Below are 21,865 nucleotides of genomic sequence, written 5' to 3' on the forward strand. Positions count from 1 at the left end.
AGAAATTGCACTTTTAAACGGGGGGGGGGGGGGGGGGGGGGGGGGAGAGAACAAAGTCTGCTAGAGGTTTGTGGGCACCTGAAATTTGGACAACCCTCAAAGTCCATCAGGTTAGGTACAGTGTTTCCATCAATGGCGTTTACCTGGGAGGTTTGGAAAAAACGTGCAAGGAAATCTTAGTGTCCAATTGTGGTAAAACACTGCTCTCAGAAGTTCCTTTTCATACCCAATTGTGAATTTGTCTGTGGAATTATATTCCCACTTTTAAGAATGCTTTGTCAATATAAACACAAAAGTTACTACTTTTAAAATAAACTTTTTAATGTCCTTTTTTTGATTGTGCCATACTTCAGTAGATTGTAGTGATAAAATGCATGTGTTTTCGTCTGTGTTAAATTTTTTAAAATTACTTTTGACAGCTTAAGATGTTTCGCATTTCAGTTTTACTGGATGACCTTCTGATGAAAACAAACAGTAATGTTTGAATTACCTGGTTTTAGTTCCATTGTCTGCATTTTTATTGTAAACCCACTTTTTTTTCTCCTCTAAATTGTCCATTACCAACCTTGTGGCATATTTGGGCATGTGGAAGTTCTGGTTTTTCCATTTTCTGCATTTGTTTCCTTTCTTCCCACATGCCTGGGAGTGTGTGTTGGGAGAAGGAATTAACTTCTAAGATGAGCAGAGCTCAACGCAATAAATAAGGTTAAACTTGTGCTATTAAATAATGGCAATGGTTTGCATTCCTTTTAGAATAATCTGATAGAAACTTACTTTTAATAATTAAACTAATTCTAAATTATTTCTAACAATTTTTATTGTCAGTTCCTTAAAGAGGTTCTCTAATATTCCTAAAGGTTCACTAATATTCCTAAGGCAATAATTAGTCTAACTTTTATTTTGCAGCACTGAGAGTACATTGTCGAAGCTGTCCTCTGCGGTTGTGTTTTACCAGTGCACACATTTGGTTGTCCAGCCAAATCCTTAATGTATGAAAAAGGAAAATGAGGAACAAGTATCTTATTGGCATTTCTGCTTGGTTTTAGATTTGAATCAGTACAGCAGGAACTAAGCAACGCCACAGCACAAAACAAAGAGTTGCAGAGGGAGATGGAGCGATTACAGTCGGAGGTGACAAGGTTCAAAACAATGCAGCTGAAAGCAGCAAAGGATGCAGAAAAATACAAGGAAGAAAGGGATTCAGTTTTCAATGAATACCGCCTCATAATGAGTGAGAGAGATCAAGTAATTAAAGAGGTAGATAAGCTTCAAACAGAGCTGGAGCTTGCGGAGTCCAAACTGAAGAACACTTCTTCTGAGAAGCGAGTGGCTAGTGAAGAGATGGAAGCTTTAAGACAGGTACTAACCTATTATTTCGATGGGGAAGGGAAATGGGTGTACGTTGTTGATGCTAGAATCAGAAATGTATGACTGATTAATGGAAAATAGGAATGCACTGCAAAGAGGAAATTCCGTGCTGATGTTTTCTTACAGCAGTCCTTTTTACTATCAGTTTATTAAGGCTGCATGTTTGAATGGAGTACCTGTCAGTTGAAATTTGCTATTCACTTGACTTAATTCTGTTCTGCTGATTATAGATCCTTCCTTTACGGCATTAGTCTTCTATGCCTTTTCAAGTAATGCTCTCTGTAACAATATAGCTCTAAATATTCATTATTTTTAACTTCTAACCTCTACAGGAACCGCTGGATACTATCTGCTATGACTTAAGACGGTACATGATAAAGTAGTCTCAAATATTTACGCAAAGCCTGTGCTGACATGCATGTTCTTACTCATTTGCCCTCCTTCTGCCTTTAAGTTAAAGAGGATATTTTGAAGATTTTTTTCGCTAGAACTCAGGCATGCCTTAAATTGTGTGAAACCAGAACTTTGTATTTTTCAGCAATTTGTTCTTGAAATGCTTATATCACAACCATGTTATAATGATGCTGTTCAGATTTCCAAAACACAATTTTACTGCTCGGTTTCATTTCAGCTGACATGCATTGACTTGACCCTTTGGTTTACAAATACTTAATTTAGCATGAAATAGATACAAGCAAATGTATTCCATTGCCTATAAATCTCATTTTACTTTTTTCACAGCATTACATTTGAACAAAATGCCCTTTATGGAAAAATTAAAGTGTGGAGCTCTTTTTTAAATCACACCATTGTTGAGGGACATAATGTGGATTGTGACATACGGCATTAGAGCTTTTAAAAATAATTAACTTCTGGTTTTAAGGATTCATAGTTTGCACCCCTGCGTATTTGCCAGCTAAGTAATTTAGCTTCTACAGTGAGTGAGGTTTTGAGACGTGTTTCATACCTGTTCTACTTTCATCAAAGCCATTAAGCCAATAGAAATGTCTGTTGTTGATTTCAGTGGAATCAGGGTAGCTGCTAAGGAACACGGATGGAAATGGCCACAATTAGTCATTCTGCTCCAATTTGTTATATCTGTCATTGTGGCACTATGCGTAATTTGCCAAAGTGATTTAAGGGGCAGGAAATTGAAATTTTAAATACGCGGCTGCTCCCTCCTACCTAGATGACTTGAAGGGGTGTTTGAATAAGAACAGAAAAGAGCCTAGGACTGGTGAGTGAGATGCTGGCAGGGCACAGACATGCATTTTTCTTCACCCCCAGAAGTGGCCCATCAGAAGGCAGAAATCGCTGCTTCTATTATGTACTAAGAGGTGTAAAATAGCAGTACTGTGAGTTTTCTTTTTGTTCCTGTTTTCCTTTCCTGTAGCTATGACTCTTCTGCTTGTGGGCAGGTATGTTACTGTCTCACATAGTACTGGCTCGCTGCAGCTGCATTCAATGCATAAGGGATTTTCTAGTTCTGGCAAGGCAAATGCTTGAAAGGGTGAAAAAACGTATTGATCAAGTGATACGTTCACTTGAAATAGTATCCTGAAAAATGCCTCTACATAAGTGGGATTATCCCGTCAGTGAATAGTTGGTCTGGTGCTTGCCAAAATGTAACTTAACGTTCTTTGCTCTCCTTGTGATGTATAGCAGCTTTACGTGCCCTATTACATAGCACCCTTTGACTGATTGAAACAGCATTGAATCCATTTAGGTCGTTTTAAATGTAGTTTCTTCCGTGAAACTTGTGTTTTCTAGTGTACCTTTTGTGTCCCAAAGAAATGCAAAAGCCACTGAAATGGAGAAGAGGTTGGTTGAGGTTGAAGAGGCATTATATCATGAGCAGTTGCTGATGAGGTCACTCAGTCAATTTACTAGTTAGATATTTAAGCTTTATTGGTCACACATGCCCAAACATAATGAGTTAATTTACATCCAAAATGTCTGGCATTTATAGCTGATAGAAGAAATCTCAGGATTTTGCACCGTGGACAGTTTTGGATTAAGTTCTCGTGAGTTGGGCCACTCAAAGCTAGGGATTAGATGTTATAGATTTCCCCCTCTACTTGCCCAGTGGTGTTTTTGTTTGGCATAATCTTTTGCTCCAGCATATACTTAGAATGTCGTGTTTCATCTCCAGTGGTAGTCAGCTTTCCCCTCTGTTTAATAGACCTGTTGTATTTTATCCTGTACGAGGTCATTGCACTATATTCAGATGCGAGAACTTCCTTCAAACATAAGAATCCTTCACAAATTCGGAATCGTTCTTCAAACCAAACCACTCTAATGTTTCCAAACAGAAGCTGTTCTAATCAGCGCCAAATGGCACGTTGCCCTGTGCTGTCATGTTGTAATTTTGTGCAAACGTCACAGGAAAAAGACAGAGGTGAAATTTTACTACTGACCACCGGAGGCAATGGCTGCTCTTACTCAGATAGTTTATATCGAGCATGCTGGAATAAACTGTGGCAATGTGTATTTTTCCCAATCACCTTAAAGTACTGTAAACTCCTGTTTAACGAAGGGCTTCCTGGGAACTTTCCCTCTGCCTTGGTACTTGATGACTTTCATCTCTGCTGCATGCTGGAAAAGATTTAATGCTCTGGTGTAAGTTTTATACACACATTTGAATGCACATTTTATACAGACTATAGTTAAGCTGTGCAAAACGTTGCTTCCGGTACTAAAACTTGTCTGCACCACCAGATGGATCAGGGATTTCTCTCTTCAGAGCTACTGAGCAATGGAAGCTCTTATTGATGTTGAAAAAACTTGAGTGCTCTGGTAATTGCGATTCGCTGCTATGTTTAAAGTTCACGGAGTGAGTCATTAATTCTAGTGCTTGTCTGTGACTCTACAGCAAAAATCTCTGTTTTAATACCGTCGCAGAACTGTTTTAACAGCCTGACTAGCCTTAATTAGATGCCGTATCTCAAAAACAATTATGTTAGTACAGCAAAATGCAGTTGTCATCCATGCTTTAATTACTCAATCTTATTCCTTGCAAATTGTAGAGGGAAAATAGAATGGAAGTCAGTGTATGACATGGTGTCTTTCTATCCTTAAGTGTTTGGACCCTTTCCTTCTTTTGCTTTTCAGATGTCGGCTGTCTCTGGTAATCTTTTTGAGATCAAAACATCAATAGCTTCCAGCTAGGAGTGCCTGTATGTAGAAGGACTTCTTTGTAGCTGTTGGCTGAATGCTTCTAGAGAGCTGGACCGTCTGAAAATTTAGTGGCACGAAATTCAACTGTTTCAATGCCTTATTCTTCCAGTAGGAAGTCTAGTTTAAACTCTTTTAAAAGGACAGATTGTATTTTAGAGCTACATTTTACTCATCTTTATTATTATGATGCAGTTGAATTCCACATTTAGTAAGATGTACTGTCACTCTGCTTTACGGCATACTGTAGTTTTATCTCTGAACATTCTGTAGTTTGCACATGGTGTCTTACTGGCACCTGACTTTAATGTCCCTTTAAAAGTTATGAGGAAGCTATAAGATACTTATGGAGCTGGGTTGTCTAAATTATTTCAGTCCTATAAAATCGAGGCAGTTGCTTAAAAATATTTGCAATATATTCTTACCCTTTGTCATATTTAAAGCCTTTTTTTCAAACACAAAGTCTGACTGGTTAATAACCTTCCCTCATTTAGGTTCCTCAAAACTGTAAGCGCTCCCAGATTCTTGCTTACTTTTGACATAGCACTGTGCTAATGTGATATCTTTAATACCACATTTAATATTTTTTGCTAGTACTTACTTGTATGTAATGTGAGCACAGTCTGTTCTGCTCCCATTTTTCAGAACATTAGTGGTAAACTGTCTGGGCTTTTAAGGTGTCAGTGTGTATCCAGTTGGAAAGATGAACTACTTCCTTCTGTACTTAACCTGCTGCAAACAATGGATCTTGTTTTAGGAGCTAAACTCAGCTCTAGTGGAAAGAGACCGAGCAATTTGTGAGAGGAACGAGTTGCTGGAAAAATACTGTCACGAAGTGAAGGACAAAGCTGAGGCCCAGAAGGAACTTGACCAAGCTTGCAAGGATATAGAGACAGTGAAGGAAGAAAGAGATGTTGCCAGGAAAGAGAGAACAGAAGCTATCATCCAGAGAGACCACCTGCTAAGGGAATATTATCAAGCCCGTCAGGTATTGCAAGTCTTCACAGATGACTTTTTCTTTCTCAGCTTCAAAGGGTCAGTAATTTTCAAGAGAGTAGTTAAAGGTCTGGGCGCATTGGGTGTCTTCCCCCTTTTCCCCAAGTCACTCTAAAATACCTGCATATAAACGCATGTACGTTCTTCAAGACGTAGTGACGGAACTGCTTGTTTGAAAGACATACAGTCATGCTTCGTATTAAGTTTCTGTTTGTAAAAATAAATGGCAAATAAAATATTGTGATCCAGCAGGTGGCTAGGCAGTTTATTACCTGCTGGTAGGCTTATTGCCATCTGTAATGCGTGTTGTTCGTGCCTGTGACCTGCTCAGGATGTTAGCTTTTTCTAATGCTTCGTAAAGGAAGTTAATTGAAGTGTGATTGTAAATTTTCTAACCTGTACGCGTTCTTAATATAAATATGCTATTCTGACTATTTATGTCTCTGTGGGTAGTAACATTCTTACAATGCTGCACACTTACTGATGCTCTTGTCTTGTCTGCGATACTAAACATCAATCCACATATAACTGTAAATGCTTACATATAATGTAGTATGAAAATGCATAGTATCACAACTTTTATGCTCATGAAATAACTAAGGAATACAAAATTATTTAATATTAAACTAGATATTTTGGGTTGTTTTCATTAAACTTGTATTCTCTTCTCATTGAATATCAAACCTTTACCAGTACAAAAAAAGTTTTTAGTCTTGCCTGTCGCACTGATTTTCCAATCCCGAATGAGTGTGTGGGGAAACAATTAAACTGTGTTTTCAGTTGTACTGGAAATAAATCTTTCGTTGTGTTTGGTTCTTCATGGCCAAACCAGTGGGATTTTGGAAACTTGTGCTCTTCTCAAGGAAGCCGAGCAAGCTTGGGCGAGCTTTGCTGTGACTTAGCAGTGGACCTGCTCAGCTGCTCACCTTTGGCAGATTCCAAATCAGAATTGACATTTCAAATACAAACGTCTGTTTGTTGATCTGAGTGGGTTTTTTGGTTGTCTTTTTCCTGCCAGTGGACTGGAAGAGAAGAAAGCGATTCTTGGAAATGAGACAATCAAAAGGCCGGACATGACTTTTCATAGCCTCTGTTTGGTCTTATTTGTTGCAATTTTTATTTTTTAATGTTGAGGTGAGAAAGTAAACCTGGGGTTTAAGGTTCTGTGCTCTCTTATTTTTGAATATAATTATAACTCATTTAGAGAAAAAAAGAGCCTTTAAGGTGTATTAATTGTGACTTAGTAGTCTCTCTTTGATATACATGCATTCAGGTCTTAGAAACATTCCTCCCAAGTTTAATCTTTAATCAAATGACAAGTCTAGTCAGATTCGTTAGAGTTATTTATATTCTTGAAATTAACCACACACAGTTGTTCGCAAGCCCATGGCCTTCAGTGTTTGTGGTGGGCTGTACCGTTGTAGTTGGCTTGTGTTTATTGTGCTGTGAGCTTGGAGTATTCTCTGTGTATCTGTCTTACTATTGTCACCATCTCTCATGTTCAAAATAGAGAATGTTAGAGGAACAAGTTAATTTAGGAAGAAAATAATTCTTATCTAAACCAAGAAACATTCAAACAAAACTTTTTTGGAATTCCATTTCTCTGCTTTGGAGTTAAGGGACCTGTGTAATCACAAGCCTGTGTTGTGAACGTGTACATCTAGTTGTCCCAGGGTAAACAACAGACATTAATGCAGGAAATCTGTGTTGTAACTGCTTATATTAGTGTATCTGACTTGTAAATATCCTTGAAGTTTTTTTCTGTCTGCTGAGCAGAACAAGATAGAAGCATGGAATGTCATTTCTGAAATACAAAATGTTCGCTCATGTCATTTTGAAGTGAGGATTCTTATTCATGTAGATTGTATTCACACAAATTTGTGTGCCACTGAATGGAATATATTACAACAGTTTTTATCTGTTTTTTTTTCTTCACCCAAAGTTGCCATTAAGATAAATGAACATTTTTCATGAAAACATGAGAATTGAATACCTCAGGTAACACACATATAGTAAAAGCTGTTTGTGCATACTTACTGCAAAATTGTGCCTAAAATACCTATCTGTTTCTTAATTCCTAGATACAAGATTCTGCTACCCTAGACATAGAAAGAGCAAACAAAGAAATTGAAATGCTTCGGAAACAATATGAGGCAATGTCACAAGAACTAAAGGAAGCTGTCCAGGAAGCAGAAGTAGCCAAGTGTAGGAGAGATTGGGCCTTTCAAGAGCGGGATAAGATTGTTGCAGAAAGGGAAAGTATACGGTAAACGAATGCTAGATGGTACATGAGTGATCTTTGTAACACCTTGTGTGCAGCTGATGCAATTCTAGGACTTGCTGGGTTTTGCTAGCACTTTCTTCAACTTGTTGGAACTTCTGCATTAGCTGTCACAGGGTGATTTTTTTTTTTTTTTTAAAGTTGAGGGCACCTTACAAGATACTTTGCTTTGTCTGTGCTTTCGTGCCCATAATATGTCTCTAGTAAATACCATAGAGCCTAACAGCACTGCTACGTAAGAACAACAAAGTACGCATCCTTTTAGGCATGATATACCTAATCCTGCTATAGCTATAGTCCTGCAAATAATTCTTTACCTGTGGGGACGTTTCACAAACAGTACCCAACATATTTGCTACTAAACATGTGTAAGGAACTAAGGGAAAATACTTGTCAGGTTTTTTTTTCTGCTAGCTTAAAGAAGATAAGTAGAAATAAAGTTTTGAAAGGGATGAAGAAAGTTTCTGTTATCTTGACAAGCTTTTCCTTAAGACCTAGCATATGTAATTTTTTTTCTTCCTTATAGGGTTTGGTTTTTTTTTTTGAGTGAGAGAGATCTTTTGAAACTGCTTTTTTAAATTTTGCATTAACTATACAATGTGGTAAAACTAGTTTGTTACTTAGATAGGGTTTTAAGTAGCTAAATGGAAAATTCTTTGCTTTTGAAGGACTTTGTGTGACAACTTAAGGAGGGAGAGAGACCGGGCTGTGAGTGACTTGGCTGAAGCTCTTCGCAATCTGGATGACATGAGAAAGCAGAAGAACGACGCTGTGCGTGAACTGAAGGAACTGAAGTATGTTAGAGAAATGATCAAACTGCGTGGAAGTTTGTGATTAAAACTTTGGTTCGTTAGCTGTGTTTGCAAGTCAGTCATATGCTGTTATAGCTGTGGGGCAGCAGGTATTCATGATATTGTATGTGCAAACACTGCCTATATTTTTAGATATCGTGGAAATTATTGTGGTGGGCCGGATCCTAAGTCTTACTATCTTAACCTTTTTATCTTATTAATGAGACACATATTCTAATCTTTGTACTGTGGAGATACACTTAAGCAATAGGGGATTCTTTCACTGAAGTTGAATTAACTGCAATTTAGTTCCTCCCAACTGTTTTCTCACTGGTTTATGAACGCAAGGAAGATGTGCATCATACGTCATCTCAACGGGTTGTGGAAGAGGCTTTCCTGTCGGTATTTATCATGCCTCACGTGCCGTGAGCGTACTGATGCAGCTCATCTGAGGGTAAATTAAATGCATTTTGGGAGATGCTAGAAACCTAGTTGTGCACTTCAGTTGTGTAAAAATAATGCAAAAAATGTAAGACTATGTTAGGACAACATACAGAAAAGGAAAGTCGATTCGATGGCAGCCCAAGAATATTGGAAAGAAGGAAGCACGCGGCAAATTTCTGGCACAGCTTGGATTTTTGATTTAGAAAACAAAATATAAGGTATCTCATGATGATAACATTACGTATCAGTTTATTTAAAAGGGTTGTCTGTGTCTATAAATAATTTTTTTCTTTGCCTAGGGAGAAGATGGAGAATCAGTTGGAAAAGGAGGCCAGATTCCGTCAATTGATGGCCCATAGCTCCCATGACTCAGCCATAGACACAGATTCTCTGGAATGGGAAACTGAAGTGGTAGAATTTGAAAAAGACAGAGTAAGTAAAAAACAAGAACTGCATTGTGTTGTATGTTGGATAGCTTTGAAGTCAATTATAACATCTTGATACTAGGTATGATTAAAAATAACTCTAGTCTGTATTTTTTTTAGTTCTTTATTGTTGTTGTACTAGGAACCACACACACATATGCAGCAAGCGCGGTGATGTCTCGATGAAAGTAGTTGACAAAACCAAGCTGTTACACACAAGCTTTGTATTTTTCTTCATATGCATTATAAATAAAAACAGTTCCTCCATCTGATCTTGCAGGGTACCCGGGTTCGTGTACTATAAAAAATGTTTTAAGTGAAACATTTACTGTTCTTGAAGTTAGTGATTCATTGCAGAAATGGCAGTGCTAAGGCAGCCAAAACTTAAGATGTGATGGGAACACTGACATCAGAGAGCCCAGTCCTTGCAGGCAACATCACTTATAATCTATGCATAAAATAGTTAAGCTTTTACATGAAGTTCTTTCTCCTCCTTTTGCTCAGATTTGCTGATTAGAAATTTTAAAGTATTAAAAATATTTATTTATGATGAACATATATTTTAGGGCAACATTGTCCTGCAGTTTAAAAATCTGGGATGAAAGGAGATGCTAATCTCCCTTGCTTGTCTGTAGAGGGAATTAAATCCCTTTTCCATTTTTGGCATATTAAATTAAGTTCTTATGTTTAGCTTTCCAGATAACCTCTACATCCTTTCATTGTCCTAGTAGTACTTTTCTCCATTTAATTTTATTTTTCTTCATTGTAGTCTAGAATTTTTATTTCACAGCTTTGTATGCAAGTCTTGAATGCTGTTCTATTTGAAGTTTTTGGCTGGCACATCACATCGTTTGCTAATAGTAATTTATTTGACCACATAGAACACACAGGTGGTCTTCCAGATTGTGTTTCATTTATAACAGCTTCTGCATATACCAGAATTTCTTTCTCATTCCTGAATGACAAAGTTTGTCATTTAATGCTGTCAAATTAAATCCCTTTTTTTTTTACTGCACTATTTGGGGTCATCTTTTTTTATGATTTTCCAATCTGTCTGTGTTCTGACATTGCATCCCAACAGGATCACTAAGACACTCCTTTTTTGATACTAAGAATATTATTTAGTATCATTATATGTTGAAATATATAGATTTAAAAGACTACGTGAACTGAGTAGCAATGCTGATCCATCAGGACCACCGTCTGTAAATTCTTTCTGGGATAACAATTCCCCTTTCACCATGCTTTTTCATCTCTTTTGACTAGCTCCTTCACCATCGGATTTTGTGTGCTGCCATCTTCTCCATTTTAACTGTTAACTAATAATTTCGCTTTTCCGTTGTCTGGAAAACTAGCTAGCAAGTCTAGCATATGCTGTACCTGTGGTAAACAACATTGCAACCTGATGAATTTTCCATTCATGTGCAGTTATTTAGTTATTCTTTACTTCAAAGATTGTTCTAAACATTGGCAATACTGAGATCAAATGCGCGGACTTTGTCATTCGAATATACGTTTCCCTTTCCTAAACATAGGGATTAAATGTGCTGCTATCAAATTATAGTAATAATATTGTGCCAACCATGATTGATATGTGGGAAAATCCTTGCTGACCTGCCAGCATTTGACTTCCAGGATGGAGATTGTAGAGTTGAATAAATTTAAATCCTTTTATTTTTGCATCAGCTTCACCTGTCTGCTTAAACTCATGTTCTACATAATCACTCAGCTCAAAACTGAAAGAAATAACACTCATTTTTCAGCTCTGAGGCTGTGCGATGATACTGTGATCTCTACTTGATCTTTATTTTATGGCAGTCCCATGCTCTTCCCTATGAACTTTTTTCTTACGCAGAACATTGGGAAGAATCATAGGATTTTAGTATATTTAGTATATTTTTTCGCAGGTTTAGCTCAACTTTATTTCTGGTCAATATTCATGTTTTTGCATGAATTCAGCTACCCTGAAGACTTTCTGCTCTTCTGATTTTAAAGGGATTAGTCATCGAACCATGTCTAGAAGCACGCCTTACACATCTGATTTAAGCTCTATTTAGTTTTTGCACGTTAGATTTTAAATTTCAAGTATCATCTCCCTTCAGTATGCTAAGATGGTTGGTCCAGTTGATTTCAGGTAGAGTTCTCTAATTTTTATAAGTGTACTATTTAACACTGAAAATAGCAATAATAAATCAGTTTGTGATCGGTTGGTCCCAGTTTATTTTCTTTAAACTTTTTTTTTTAAAATACAGTGACCTTGCCATTTACCAAAGCAAACACTAAATTAAAATTTCCCTGTTTGGTTCAATGACTGATTTGTTAAAGATGTTTATCACTTTTCACATGGAGGATATTCTGTTTTGGGCCAGGGTTGGTAGAATATTGCCTCTAATCTGCATTTAGAAGTGGTCCTCCATAATGTTAGAGCTTTCATTCTTGTTTACTTTTGGTCTTTAGCCATATCAAAGTGGACATCTTTCTGAGTTCATCACTAAGACACAATGCTGTTTCCTTACCTTTTACAATTGTTTTGTTTCCCCAAGTAATGCCCATTCTCGGGGAACATGTCCTTGTTCTCTCATTACACATCCAGCGTCATACCTTAAAACAGGCTATACGTGTCTGAAGGTGATTTCTTGCATGCTCTTCTGCTTTCCTATTCCTCTTTGGTGAAATTCCCCTTCTGCATTATTTCAGCCTTAATCTGAGAGAGAGAAGGATCGTTCTAATGCCAGAGGATGCCTAATAACTAATGGAATTGGGAGCTTAAATAGAAATACTTGCGTAGAACAGGTATCCTGTAAATACAAGTGCATAGTACAAACATGCAGTAATGCCTCCTGCTAACACACAGCGTCACGATGAGTTACTTGTTGAGTAAGTTGTATTATTAAGTAAGTATTATTAACAAGTTGAGTCACTTGTTAATAATATTTATTAGGACGATATGGACTTGAAAGCACTTGGTTTTGATGTGGCAGAAGGTGTGAATGAACCATACCTCCCTGGAGACTGTGGGATCTTCGTTACCAAAGTAGACAAAGGAAGTATCGCTGATGGTCGATTAAGGTAGGGTTTGACTTTGGAAGATACTCGTCTTTTGTTGGTCATAATAAACTAAATATGAGCATATTGTAAATTGTCTTTGTTTTTTCCCATTTTTTTAAAGTTCTTTTTTATCGTTAGTCGTGTATATTATTAATGTGGGTTGGGAAATTGCACTGAGAAGACCAATGCCTAAAAGCATTACAGAAATTAAATGCTATTTGAGTCATCCCTTAAAACTCACCAGGATTTGAAATGTTCTTTTGTTTCTCTGTTTCTCACCTACTCTGTTTATTATCTCCTCAAACTTTGATCTGTTTATTTAAATTTTGGGAAAGACATGAGGGTGAGCTGTTGGGGGAGGCCAAGGCGAAAGGAGAGTAGAACAAGAGATAATTTGAAACCCGCTCCTGTTCTTAGTGTCGATAGGAGGTTTTTAACCACTCTACTCTGTCCAAAGAGTTGCTTTTAAATAAGGAGTAGTCATTACTGATTTGAGGATATACTTTTGCTAGCGAAGTGCAGACTAGAAGTCCTGGTTTTCATTTAGCTGCTATTTAATGCTTTTTTCAGGAACGGAGAACTCCAGATAATTAAGGATTAGCATACTGAGATCAGCTCCGTTGCATCCCTTTTCATGCATGTTATTCATGTGCTGCGTCCAGCAAAGTATGCTTCTAACACTGACCTGCTTATTTCTGTTTATCTGCCAGAGTGAATGATTGGTTACTGAAGATAAATGATGTAGATCTTACTAATAAGGATAAAAAGCAAGTTATAAAAGCTGTTCTAAATGGAGGAGGTGTTATTAACATGGTGGTTCGAAGAAGAAAGTCCTTAGGTGGGCGAGTGATAACACCTCTTCACATCAATGTTTCCGGACATAAAGGTAATGGCTATAAAGGCTGTATATAAATGGTACGTGTTTGTTCAGCCAAAAGTGGCTTGACGTAAAGGTACATGTTCTGAGCCTCTGCTTAAATCCCACTTAAACTGTTACTACCTCCTAGATAGGGATTTTCATTAATTGTTTTTTAGCAAACTAAGAATGCTCATATTGATGGTAGCTTTATTCTGTAAGTACAGGTTTTCTATTTTGTTCTTGGGTGGGTTTTTTGTTTGTTTTTTAATACTTAGTTCTAGTTAACTACCTGTTTGGAGTGTTACTGGGAGTCTAAACAAGACTCTTAAAGACATCAGTCACCCCAGCTTTGTATGATTATATTAATTTTTGGGATATATCCCTATTTTCCCCCACTGTGTTCTTATTTCTTTAAATGGGTTTTCAGAAATTGAAATTCAGTTGGTTTGGTAGTTACATTTCTTTCTCACGCAGGCAGGTCAGACATGCTTTTTGAGCAAGGTATTCAAATTGCAGGAGTAAATTCATGTTTATTGTGTGTATTTCAGACAGTGGGGTCAGTCTAGAAAATGGAGTATTTGTTGCTGCTGTTGTGCCCGGAAGCCCAGCTGCCAAAGAGGGTTCCCTTACTGTGGGAGATAGAATAATTGCTGTGAGTCTTAAGAATGCATTCTCCTTTTTTTATTTTTTATTTATTTTAAAGTGTTACCATTGATGCTACTCTTTAAGTTCCCAAACTTTCCAATTAATTTTTTACTTTCACTGTGATATACCCTTTTTGCGTATTTACTAAGTATTTATTATAAATCAGTGTGTTTGTAGGCTGAGTGATTAAATAATGTGCAGGTTATTTGCTACGCTTAGTTCATATGAGAATTGTTGACAGAGACACTGACTTACTCTTCACCCTTGGCTTATATATAATGATACTTGTGATTTTTATACTGAATAGGAAAGGTCAGTTCCAAAAAGACATCCCTTGGCTGGATGAAAGGTTTCTTGTCTTTTAAATTACGATATCGCAGATGTCATCCTTTTGGAGGGGAAGTTTTTCCCTGTGTGCATTTGCAGCCTTAAATGACCTGTCTGATGCATGAACTCCTGTGAAACGGAAGGTGATTACTGTCGATGTACAAATGCGTAGAGGCTAATGTAGTGAAACAAGTGGTGTTGCACTGTATCTCTAGTAGGAATAGCAAAACTGTAGTTGAGGCTTGGTTGTTTTTTTTTTTTTTAGTGGAGAATGGAAAAAGACAGGACAAGGTCAACCAGACTTCAGTCATGTATACATATAAAACTAGTGTTTCCCCTGTCTCAGAGATGCTACCTTAAGATGCTCCCCACCTGCTACCTTTGATTTACAGATGTCTGTTTTGGTTTTTTTGTGTTTAGATCAATGGCATTGCACTAGATAATAAGTCGCTTACTGAATGTGAAGCTTTGCTACGAAACTGTAGGGACTCCCTTACCCTGTCACTGATGAAGGTGAGTAGGAGAAGCTAATCTGCAGAATTTTCTTGAACTTGTACAGAATTATTTTAGTTGTTCAGGGAAGGGTATACGAAAAAATATAGCATCATGGGAAAGTCTCTGCTAAAAATAAGACCATCTGGATGCATTTCACTGGTGGTACACCCAACAGTTATTTCCAAAGTAAGGCTATTGTGGCATCTGGTAGGAAATGAAACTTATTTATTGTTCTTACTTCTTTCCCATTTGTGTGCTGGTCACGTGAAATGACTGCCAGCACAATTGCTTCTTTCTTCCTGGTTTCTGCTTCAGAGCTGCAGCAGTTTTGTACACGAAAGGTAAACTGCCTCCTGACTACAGAAGGGTTTGCTTTTAGTCAGGAGGGAGTTGCGCAGAAAACTGAACTCTGGCCATCATGAGGATTAAGTACAAGGCTTTCTTTTTCAGGCTTATCGCTGTAAAAATACTATTCTGTTTTGCTTATCGAGGTTAGAATCCCATTATGCTGGGCCTGTCACATGGCCTTTATGAATGATAATTCCAGCTTCAGAGAGCTTGAGGTTTTAAGAAAGTAAAAAGATTAAATGTTTGAGGGAAAATGGGCAATGAAAGATGACTTATTAGCATCACTTAACAGAGGTAGAAGTAGAATGCAGGTCCCTTCACTGTCAGTACAGTGCTTCTGCCACAGTGTGGAGTTGCCCTTCTGGAATTGTTCTGAAAATGTTTCAAAAAAAATTTCTAGCTTCATTTTCTCTGATGTTCTGTGCTTTGCATCTGCAAGGTTTTATTAAACCTTTCCCAACCGTATCTATACAGGTGTTGGTGTATATTCAGGTATAGGTAAATCAGGGAGGCTAGAATATGCCTCGTACTAAACAGAAATCAGCCATAATAATAAGGTGATCACTTGTTTGTTTTAGGTTTTTCCTCAGAGTTCATCTTGGAGTGGTCAAAATATATTTGAAAATCTGAAGGATTCAGAAAAAATATCAAACTGTAGGGTTCATGCATCAGAGATACAAACCCAAAATAAAAGAAATCTGAAACTCAACAGCTCAACACAGACTGACATTTTCAATCCAGACATCATGGATGGCAAGAAGGACCAGAGTGATCAGGGCAGCGGTTCATTTTGCGATCACAAACCTTTCCCTAGTAACACGTTACGAGTAGACTCTCATAGGAACACAGTGCACAGTTGCCACAGTAATTCAGAACACAGTCTCAGCTCGTTCAGCCCAGAGACATATGGGGACCGAGGCTTTGGAGCTGTTGGCTTGGACAACAGGAGGCTGCCTTACGAACCTACAGGAGCTGACTGTATGATGGTTGAGACCGCATTTGACAAAGGACATGGACCTAAGCATAGTGGTGGTACCTGGCCAAAAGTCATGGTTAATATCTCGGCAACAGAAACAGAAAAGTTCTCTGTGTACAAAAAGCCAAAACAAAGGAAATCTATCTTTGATCCTGATACTTTCAAAAGACCACCAACTCCTCCCAAGCTGGAGTACCTTTCCCCTAATCAGGTGACGGGCCATTCACCTCAGCCATCAAAAGCTGAAGTGGCTTCAACTCCTCCAACTCCTCCTAAAAGAAGTGACTCTATCAAGTTTAAACATAAACAGCAGACAAGCTCTGCATCAGAGTCTACGGTAACAACTGGATCACCACCCACCAGCCCAGCCACTGCCCAAGCTCCAGTTTCCTTGGCACTTAAACAGGACTCTGCGACTCTCAAGGGGCGCAGCAGGAACTCTGGGCATTATTATCGGGAGGAGGGTATTGACTGCACTCATCTCTCTTCAAGGAAATCCTGTGAAGACGACATTGGCTTTCAAAGAGTTGAAGAGCCAGAGGTTAAAAGACCAAGGCCAAAATCAGCTCCTGCACTGAGGCATAAAATGACCCCTATGCCCGTTCCTAATCCTGCGCTTCAGGTAGAAACTTGGTATATCGAAGCACAAAACTAAAAACCTTAAAGTGTATTTTCAGTGTGGTTTTGGGTGCCCAATTACATACCATGACAGGAGAAGCATAGCATGTTCACAAAATCCAGGTGCCCTGAGATGCTACCCCAGACTCAGCGGTCACTTTGCAGTATCACAAAATACAAAACCAATTTGTGGAGTTAACAGCATTTAATGGGCAGTGGTGGCCACCGAACGGAATGATAGGGTTCAACTTAGTAGCCATATCTTGGGTTTTAATGCTGCTTGTTGGAAGATCAGGGCTCTTTCCCGTGTGTTTTTGATAACCTGAAAAAAAAATTAAAAATAAATAAAAATGCAGAGAGGCAGCTTTAGAAAAGCTGAAAACAGGGCTGCCTAAGTTTTGCAAAAATCAGATTGGTTGCCCAGCTCACTGTACAAATTAATGGAAAAAGGTATACCATTCACAGTGTTGTTATTTGTAAGTCTTTCTATGTGTCTAAATAATTTTGTAAATTTAATCTGAAATTCATAGGGCGTTAGGCACATTACACTGTAAAGATGAACTGTTTATGCGATTATGGTTTAATGATACAGTTCAAAATGAGAATATAATTTGTTAGAATAAACAACTCTTCTGTGGAGATTGTGGCTCATGTCTTACCAGAGTAGGTGGAAGAAACATTTTGGGTGGTCTAGGAAGACGAACCTATTTAGATGACTACATTATAGAAAGTGGCGTAATCAATGAAGTAGTTTCAGGTCCACTGCCTCAGATTTGCTCAGGTGGCAGATACAGATTTCTTTTTTTTTTTTTTTTTTTTTTGCCAACTAAAATCTGAAGTTTCAAAAAGTGGGTTTTTTTGCTTGTGTATAATCACATCATTATGACTTAGGATATCATATTCTTTGCCCGTACTTGTTTATACCTGGATAATCCCACCCTTTTCACGGAGTTTTAGAAGCAACAGAGACAGCAGAGCTGAATTGGAAGCAGTAGAAGGTTTGGAGCCATAGTCTGCAAAAATACTTGTATAAGAGAACAACTGGCAATTTTGTTGGTCTTTTTTTGGCTTCTTCCATTGTATTCCTTCCACATTCCCTAACATTTTTTGGGGAAAATAGTTACGGAGAGCTTTAAGCCTTTTTTATAAAAGTGTCCAGTAAATTCTGCATTATCAATGACAGCATAAGGGTTTAATTTTGTAGCTGAAATCAGCAGATTTATTGTGAACAGGTCTGAAGAGCAGTATGGCTAAGAGAGAGGTTGCGGTTTCTCATCAAGAATTGCACCACAAGAAGCGAAGGCAGGCATATTCTAATGTCATCTTTTGGCATGTATATAGAATCATAGACTCATTAAGGTTGGAAAAGACCTCTAAGATCATCGAGTCCAACCGTCAGCCCAACACCCCCATGCCCACTAAACCATGTCCCTAAGCGCCTCATCTACACGTCTTTTAAATACCTCCAGGGACGGTGACTCAACCACTTCCCTGGGCAGCCTCTTCCAATGTTTCACCACTCTTTCAGTAAAGACATTTTTCCTCATGTCCAATCTAAACCTCCCCTGGCGCAACTTGAGGCCGTTTCCTCTCGTCCTATCACTTGTTACTTGGGAAAAGTACAACAAAACAAGATCAAGCTATTGAACACGTTTGAATACGGGGTGTTCGCTTTACGTAGAATATCAAGTTGATCCATTAGCACTGATGCTCCCATGCTTCATTACAGTGCATTGTCATGAGCATATATGTTGTCCTGGTTAAAACTGCAGTAATGTTACTACAGTAAGTGAAGAGTTTCCAGCTGTGATAAGGACACATGTAGGTGGGGACTTACATGTAAGAAATTTGTTAGCTGGAACAGAGGGGGTGGTTTTGGCACTCACTGATTAAAAGACCAGAAAGGATTGACAAGGACACATTACAGTTGGTTCTACATACTGCCCAAGTAGATACTGCAGATATTGTATAGGTGTTGGTTCGAGGTGAAGAAGAAAATTGGATAATAGAATTATAAAGTCATAATTTCTGTCTTTTAAGGTTATTTGATGTATTAGTTAATTTATGTTTCTAGGATTAAATTAGGGCTAGGTTCTGTGATTCTCCCCCCCCCCTTAACTTCTCCCCCGTCCTCCCAGAAAATAGGCAGAACTTTGTAACTTTAAAGTTGTTGACTAGAGAGCAGAAGTGATATTGTGCCTCAAAAAGTGGACACCGTTCACTCTGAAAATTTCTCTCTGGTGGAATCGTCTTTGCGCACTACAACTACATCAGGTTGTGTAACAGTAGTATCCAGTCTGCATGTACTCATTGCTGAAGTAGTGTTTGTAATACCAAAAATATGTATATAGAATATGCAATGTAGTTGAATTTGTAGCCATATTGGGTGGCATCAGTTTCCTTAGTTGCGTATGTACACAGTTAAGTTTGTGTACTTTGATAACTTGATAAATTTAAGAGAACTTTAATCCCTGAGTAGTAGGTAGTACAATTACTAATACGCCCGTGGTAGCGATCAGGTATTGGTTCTAAGTAGGTACCTCTGCATTTTATAGTCTTTGTGCTTTAGGTAACTCTTCATTTAATTAAAATACTGCTATCATAAAAACCGTAAGTACCTTTTCAGTAATTATTTTTCTCTTATTACATACTTCAATCTGATGTTTTGTGTTGTACATTTCAAGTGTGTAAACTCTGCATGCTGAGCCCTGAACTTGCAGCTCTCTAGCATCACTGGCAGTATCAGCTATTCTCGTGTTTCTTAACTCACCGGTGTCTGCTCGTTATGTACAGAACAGAAGTTGTGATGGTTCCAAAACCTGAATTGCTCTGTTGAAGAGAGGTTGCTCCACACGTATCTGAAAATACAGGCTTAGAGGAAAGCACTTGGTGGCTTGTTAGCCAGGTCTTCTTTAGGAAACACTTGTGATAGCGGCTGAAATAACAGTTGAAATGTCCTGTGAAAGCAGTATTTTAAAGGAGAAATGTAACTAAATGCTGGGTGTTTTGTTGTGAAGGAAAGTATACCAGTTAAGTTGTAAACATCGGACTGAAAAGATTACAAATAATAAAAAGAAATAATGGAGCAGGATGGAGCAAGGAAGGGGTGGAAGTGAATAGCATCATTGAAAAATAAAGGTGTAACAAGCACTGCGATGGCGAGCACATTCTGGAATAGATACTAGAACGTTTGAAGTCGCTTACTGCCCACAACGTTTGGCTGTTTTATTTTTTTCTTGTGAATCTCCAACTTCCTGTAATCAAATTTCTTTGTTTTTGTAGGTGCAGAAGTATGCTCCAGCTAGCGAGGAGCATCTGTCTCCAGAGCTACAGGAATGGGCGCCGTATTCACCAAAACGGTCTGCTAGGCACAGCGATGGCTTTGTGCCTGCCGCCTTGTACGCTGGTGGCATGTCAGCAGGTGAGTGACAGAACTCGTAGTTACTTTCTAGGAATGCCCCAAGGAATTTGTCCATATTGGACAATATTGGGGATTAGTTGTGACGTGTGCAGAACAAACAGGACTCACAAAACATATTTCCAGGGTCTGTTGCGATCTGAACGTGGTCTGCTCAGCTTTTGGACTGTAAAGAAGTGAAAGCTGTTTCAGAACCATTAAGGAAACTGTGCGACTCCTGGCTGAAGGATTTGTGTTTCATCAGTTTCTGTGCAGAGGAGTTTTGAATAAATTAGTGGTGAACAAGGTGTAGCCTATACATTAGGGAGACAAGTAAGATTTCCAATATTTTTGAAAGCGAACAGTAAATGGAGACGTCCCAAGCTTTCGATGCTTAACTTCTGAAATACTTCCAAGGAAAAAGATCGGATGTTCAGAAAGTACAACGTATTAAGTTCTGCCTATTGGAAATCAAATGCTTGGAGTATCTCAGGTTGAGTGCCCAAACTGGTTGTGATCTTAATCTAAATTAAAGGTTAAATGCCAGTGTGTTTGAGATACTAAGCTGCTGAAGAGGGGACTCACGAGCAGCTCACACAGAAATCAGTATAATCAGGTGGAACAGAAAACAGCATGCTGTCTCGGTTGATCGAACAGTTGTTGGTATTGAGGTTCATGTTAGCAGGTTTTAAACTGGCACAGACTAAATGGAGCGCTTCAGGAGCTAATGAGGGTATCGTACGCTAGTTGGCTTTCTGGGCTGTGGGCGCACGTTGCTGGCTCATGTCCAGCTTTTCATCCACCAGTACCCCCGAGTCCTTCTCGGCAGGGCTGCTCTCAATTGGTTGAGTACTGAAGGATGAGCGTACTTAAAAGAACAGCTTGAGTAATGTGTTTCATAAATAAATATTGAACTACTCTAATTTAAAGTCATAGGACACGCTTTGAGGAGCAGAAGAGGAACAAGGGTCATTTTAGCTGCAGTCAGTTCAAGTACCAAATAAAAACTCGTGTTCCTGTCAGATGACTATTCGGAAAGAAAGGCAGAATTTTTGTTGCTGTATAAAAAAGTTTGATACTTGAAAACAGAGAAAATCTCTTTGTTACCAGTGCATATTAAAATGATATACTGTGAATGGCTTCAATTTTTGCTAATCTAATCCACTTTGTTACTGACTCATTACAAATTTATAATCCAGATTTTAAATACGCATGCACTACTGAAAAAGTGTCACATGGTGCTTAATAATGTCTTTGTATGCTAATAATTTTTATTTATAGATACATGTTCATACATGCAAATATTATAATGCATAATTATATAAATATTTAAATATATTCAAAATCTGTAAGTTATATGCTAATAATGTTGGTAAGAATGTGTTTTTTATCATCTTAAGCAGGTACTGTACCAAGGAGCTTAGCACCGTGCCCTGCAGTAACTGCTGTCATGAGAAATCCAATCTATACTGCCTGGAGCCATAGAGTTCACACCAGCAATTGCCCATCAGTCGCCAGCCAAATATGCCATCAGCACCTGCATCCCAGGTGTTTTGAAATTTATATCTCCTTAATTTTTTGTTTTCCTTAGGATAGAATTGCTTCTGGTAGTTGTTTTGTACAGCGCAGAGTGAAACACGCTGCTGTTGCGTGTTATTTTGACTCCGGGTTCT

General features: G+C 38.2%; 1 protein-coding gene across 6 annotated transcripts in view; it reads left to right on the forward strand.

The window, feature by feature from the left end:
* DLG5 (discs large MAGUK scaffold protein 5) overlaps window positions 1–21,865 on the forward strand; it is a 114,298-nt gene that overhangs the window by 71,404 nt on the left and 21,029 nt on the right. For 4 of the 6 annotated variants that reach the window (XM_076338403.1, XM_076338407.1, XM_076338405.1 and 1 more), the window contains exons 7-18: window positions 1,047–1,359; window positions 5,300–5,530; window positions 7,620–7,804; window positions 8,488–8,613; window positions 9,354–9,486; window positions 12,421–12,548; window positions 13,238–13,413; window positions 13,935–14,038; window positions 14,779–14,871; window positions 15,780–16,799; window positions 20,078–20,216; window positions 21,593–21,740. In XM_076338403.1, the coding sequence (XP_076194518.1) occupies window positions 1,047–1,359; window positions 5,300–5,530; window positions 7,620–7,804; window positions 8,488–8,613; window positions 9,354–9,486; window positions 12,421–12,548; window positions 13,238–13,413; window positions 13,935–14,038; window positions 14,779–14,871; window positions 15,780–16,799; window positions 20,078–20,216; window positions 21,593–21,740 (2,796 nt within the window). The remainder of the gene's footprint in view (window positions 1–1,046; window positions 1,360–5,299; window positions 5,531–7,619; window positions 7,805–8,487; window positions 8,614–9,353; window positions 9,487–12,420; window positions 12,549–13,237; window positions 13,414–13,934; window positions 14,039–14,778; window positions 14,872–15,779; window positions 16,800–20,077; window positions 20,217–21,592; window positions 21,741–21,865) is intronic. The other 2 variants (XM_076338404.1, XM_076338406.1) reach the window with 1 other exon arrangement.

The sequence above is a fragment of the Aptenodytes patagonicus genome, chromosome 5, assembly GCF_965638725.1.
Source record: "Aptenodytes patagonicus chromosome 5, bAptPat1.pri.cur, whole genome shotgun sequence".
NCBI classification, from domain to species: Eukaryota; Metazoa; Chordata; class Aves; order Sphenisciformes; family Spheniscidae; genus Aptenodytes; species Aptenodytes patagonicus.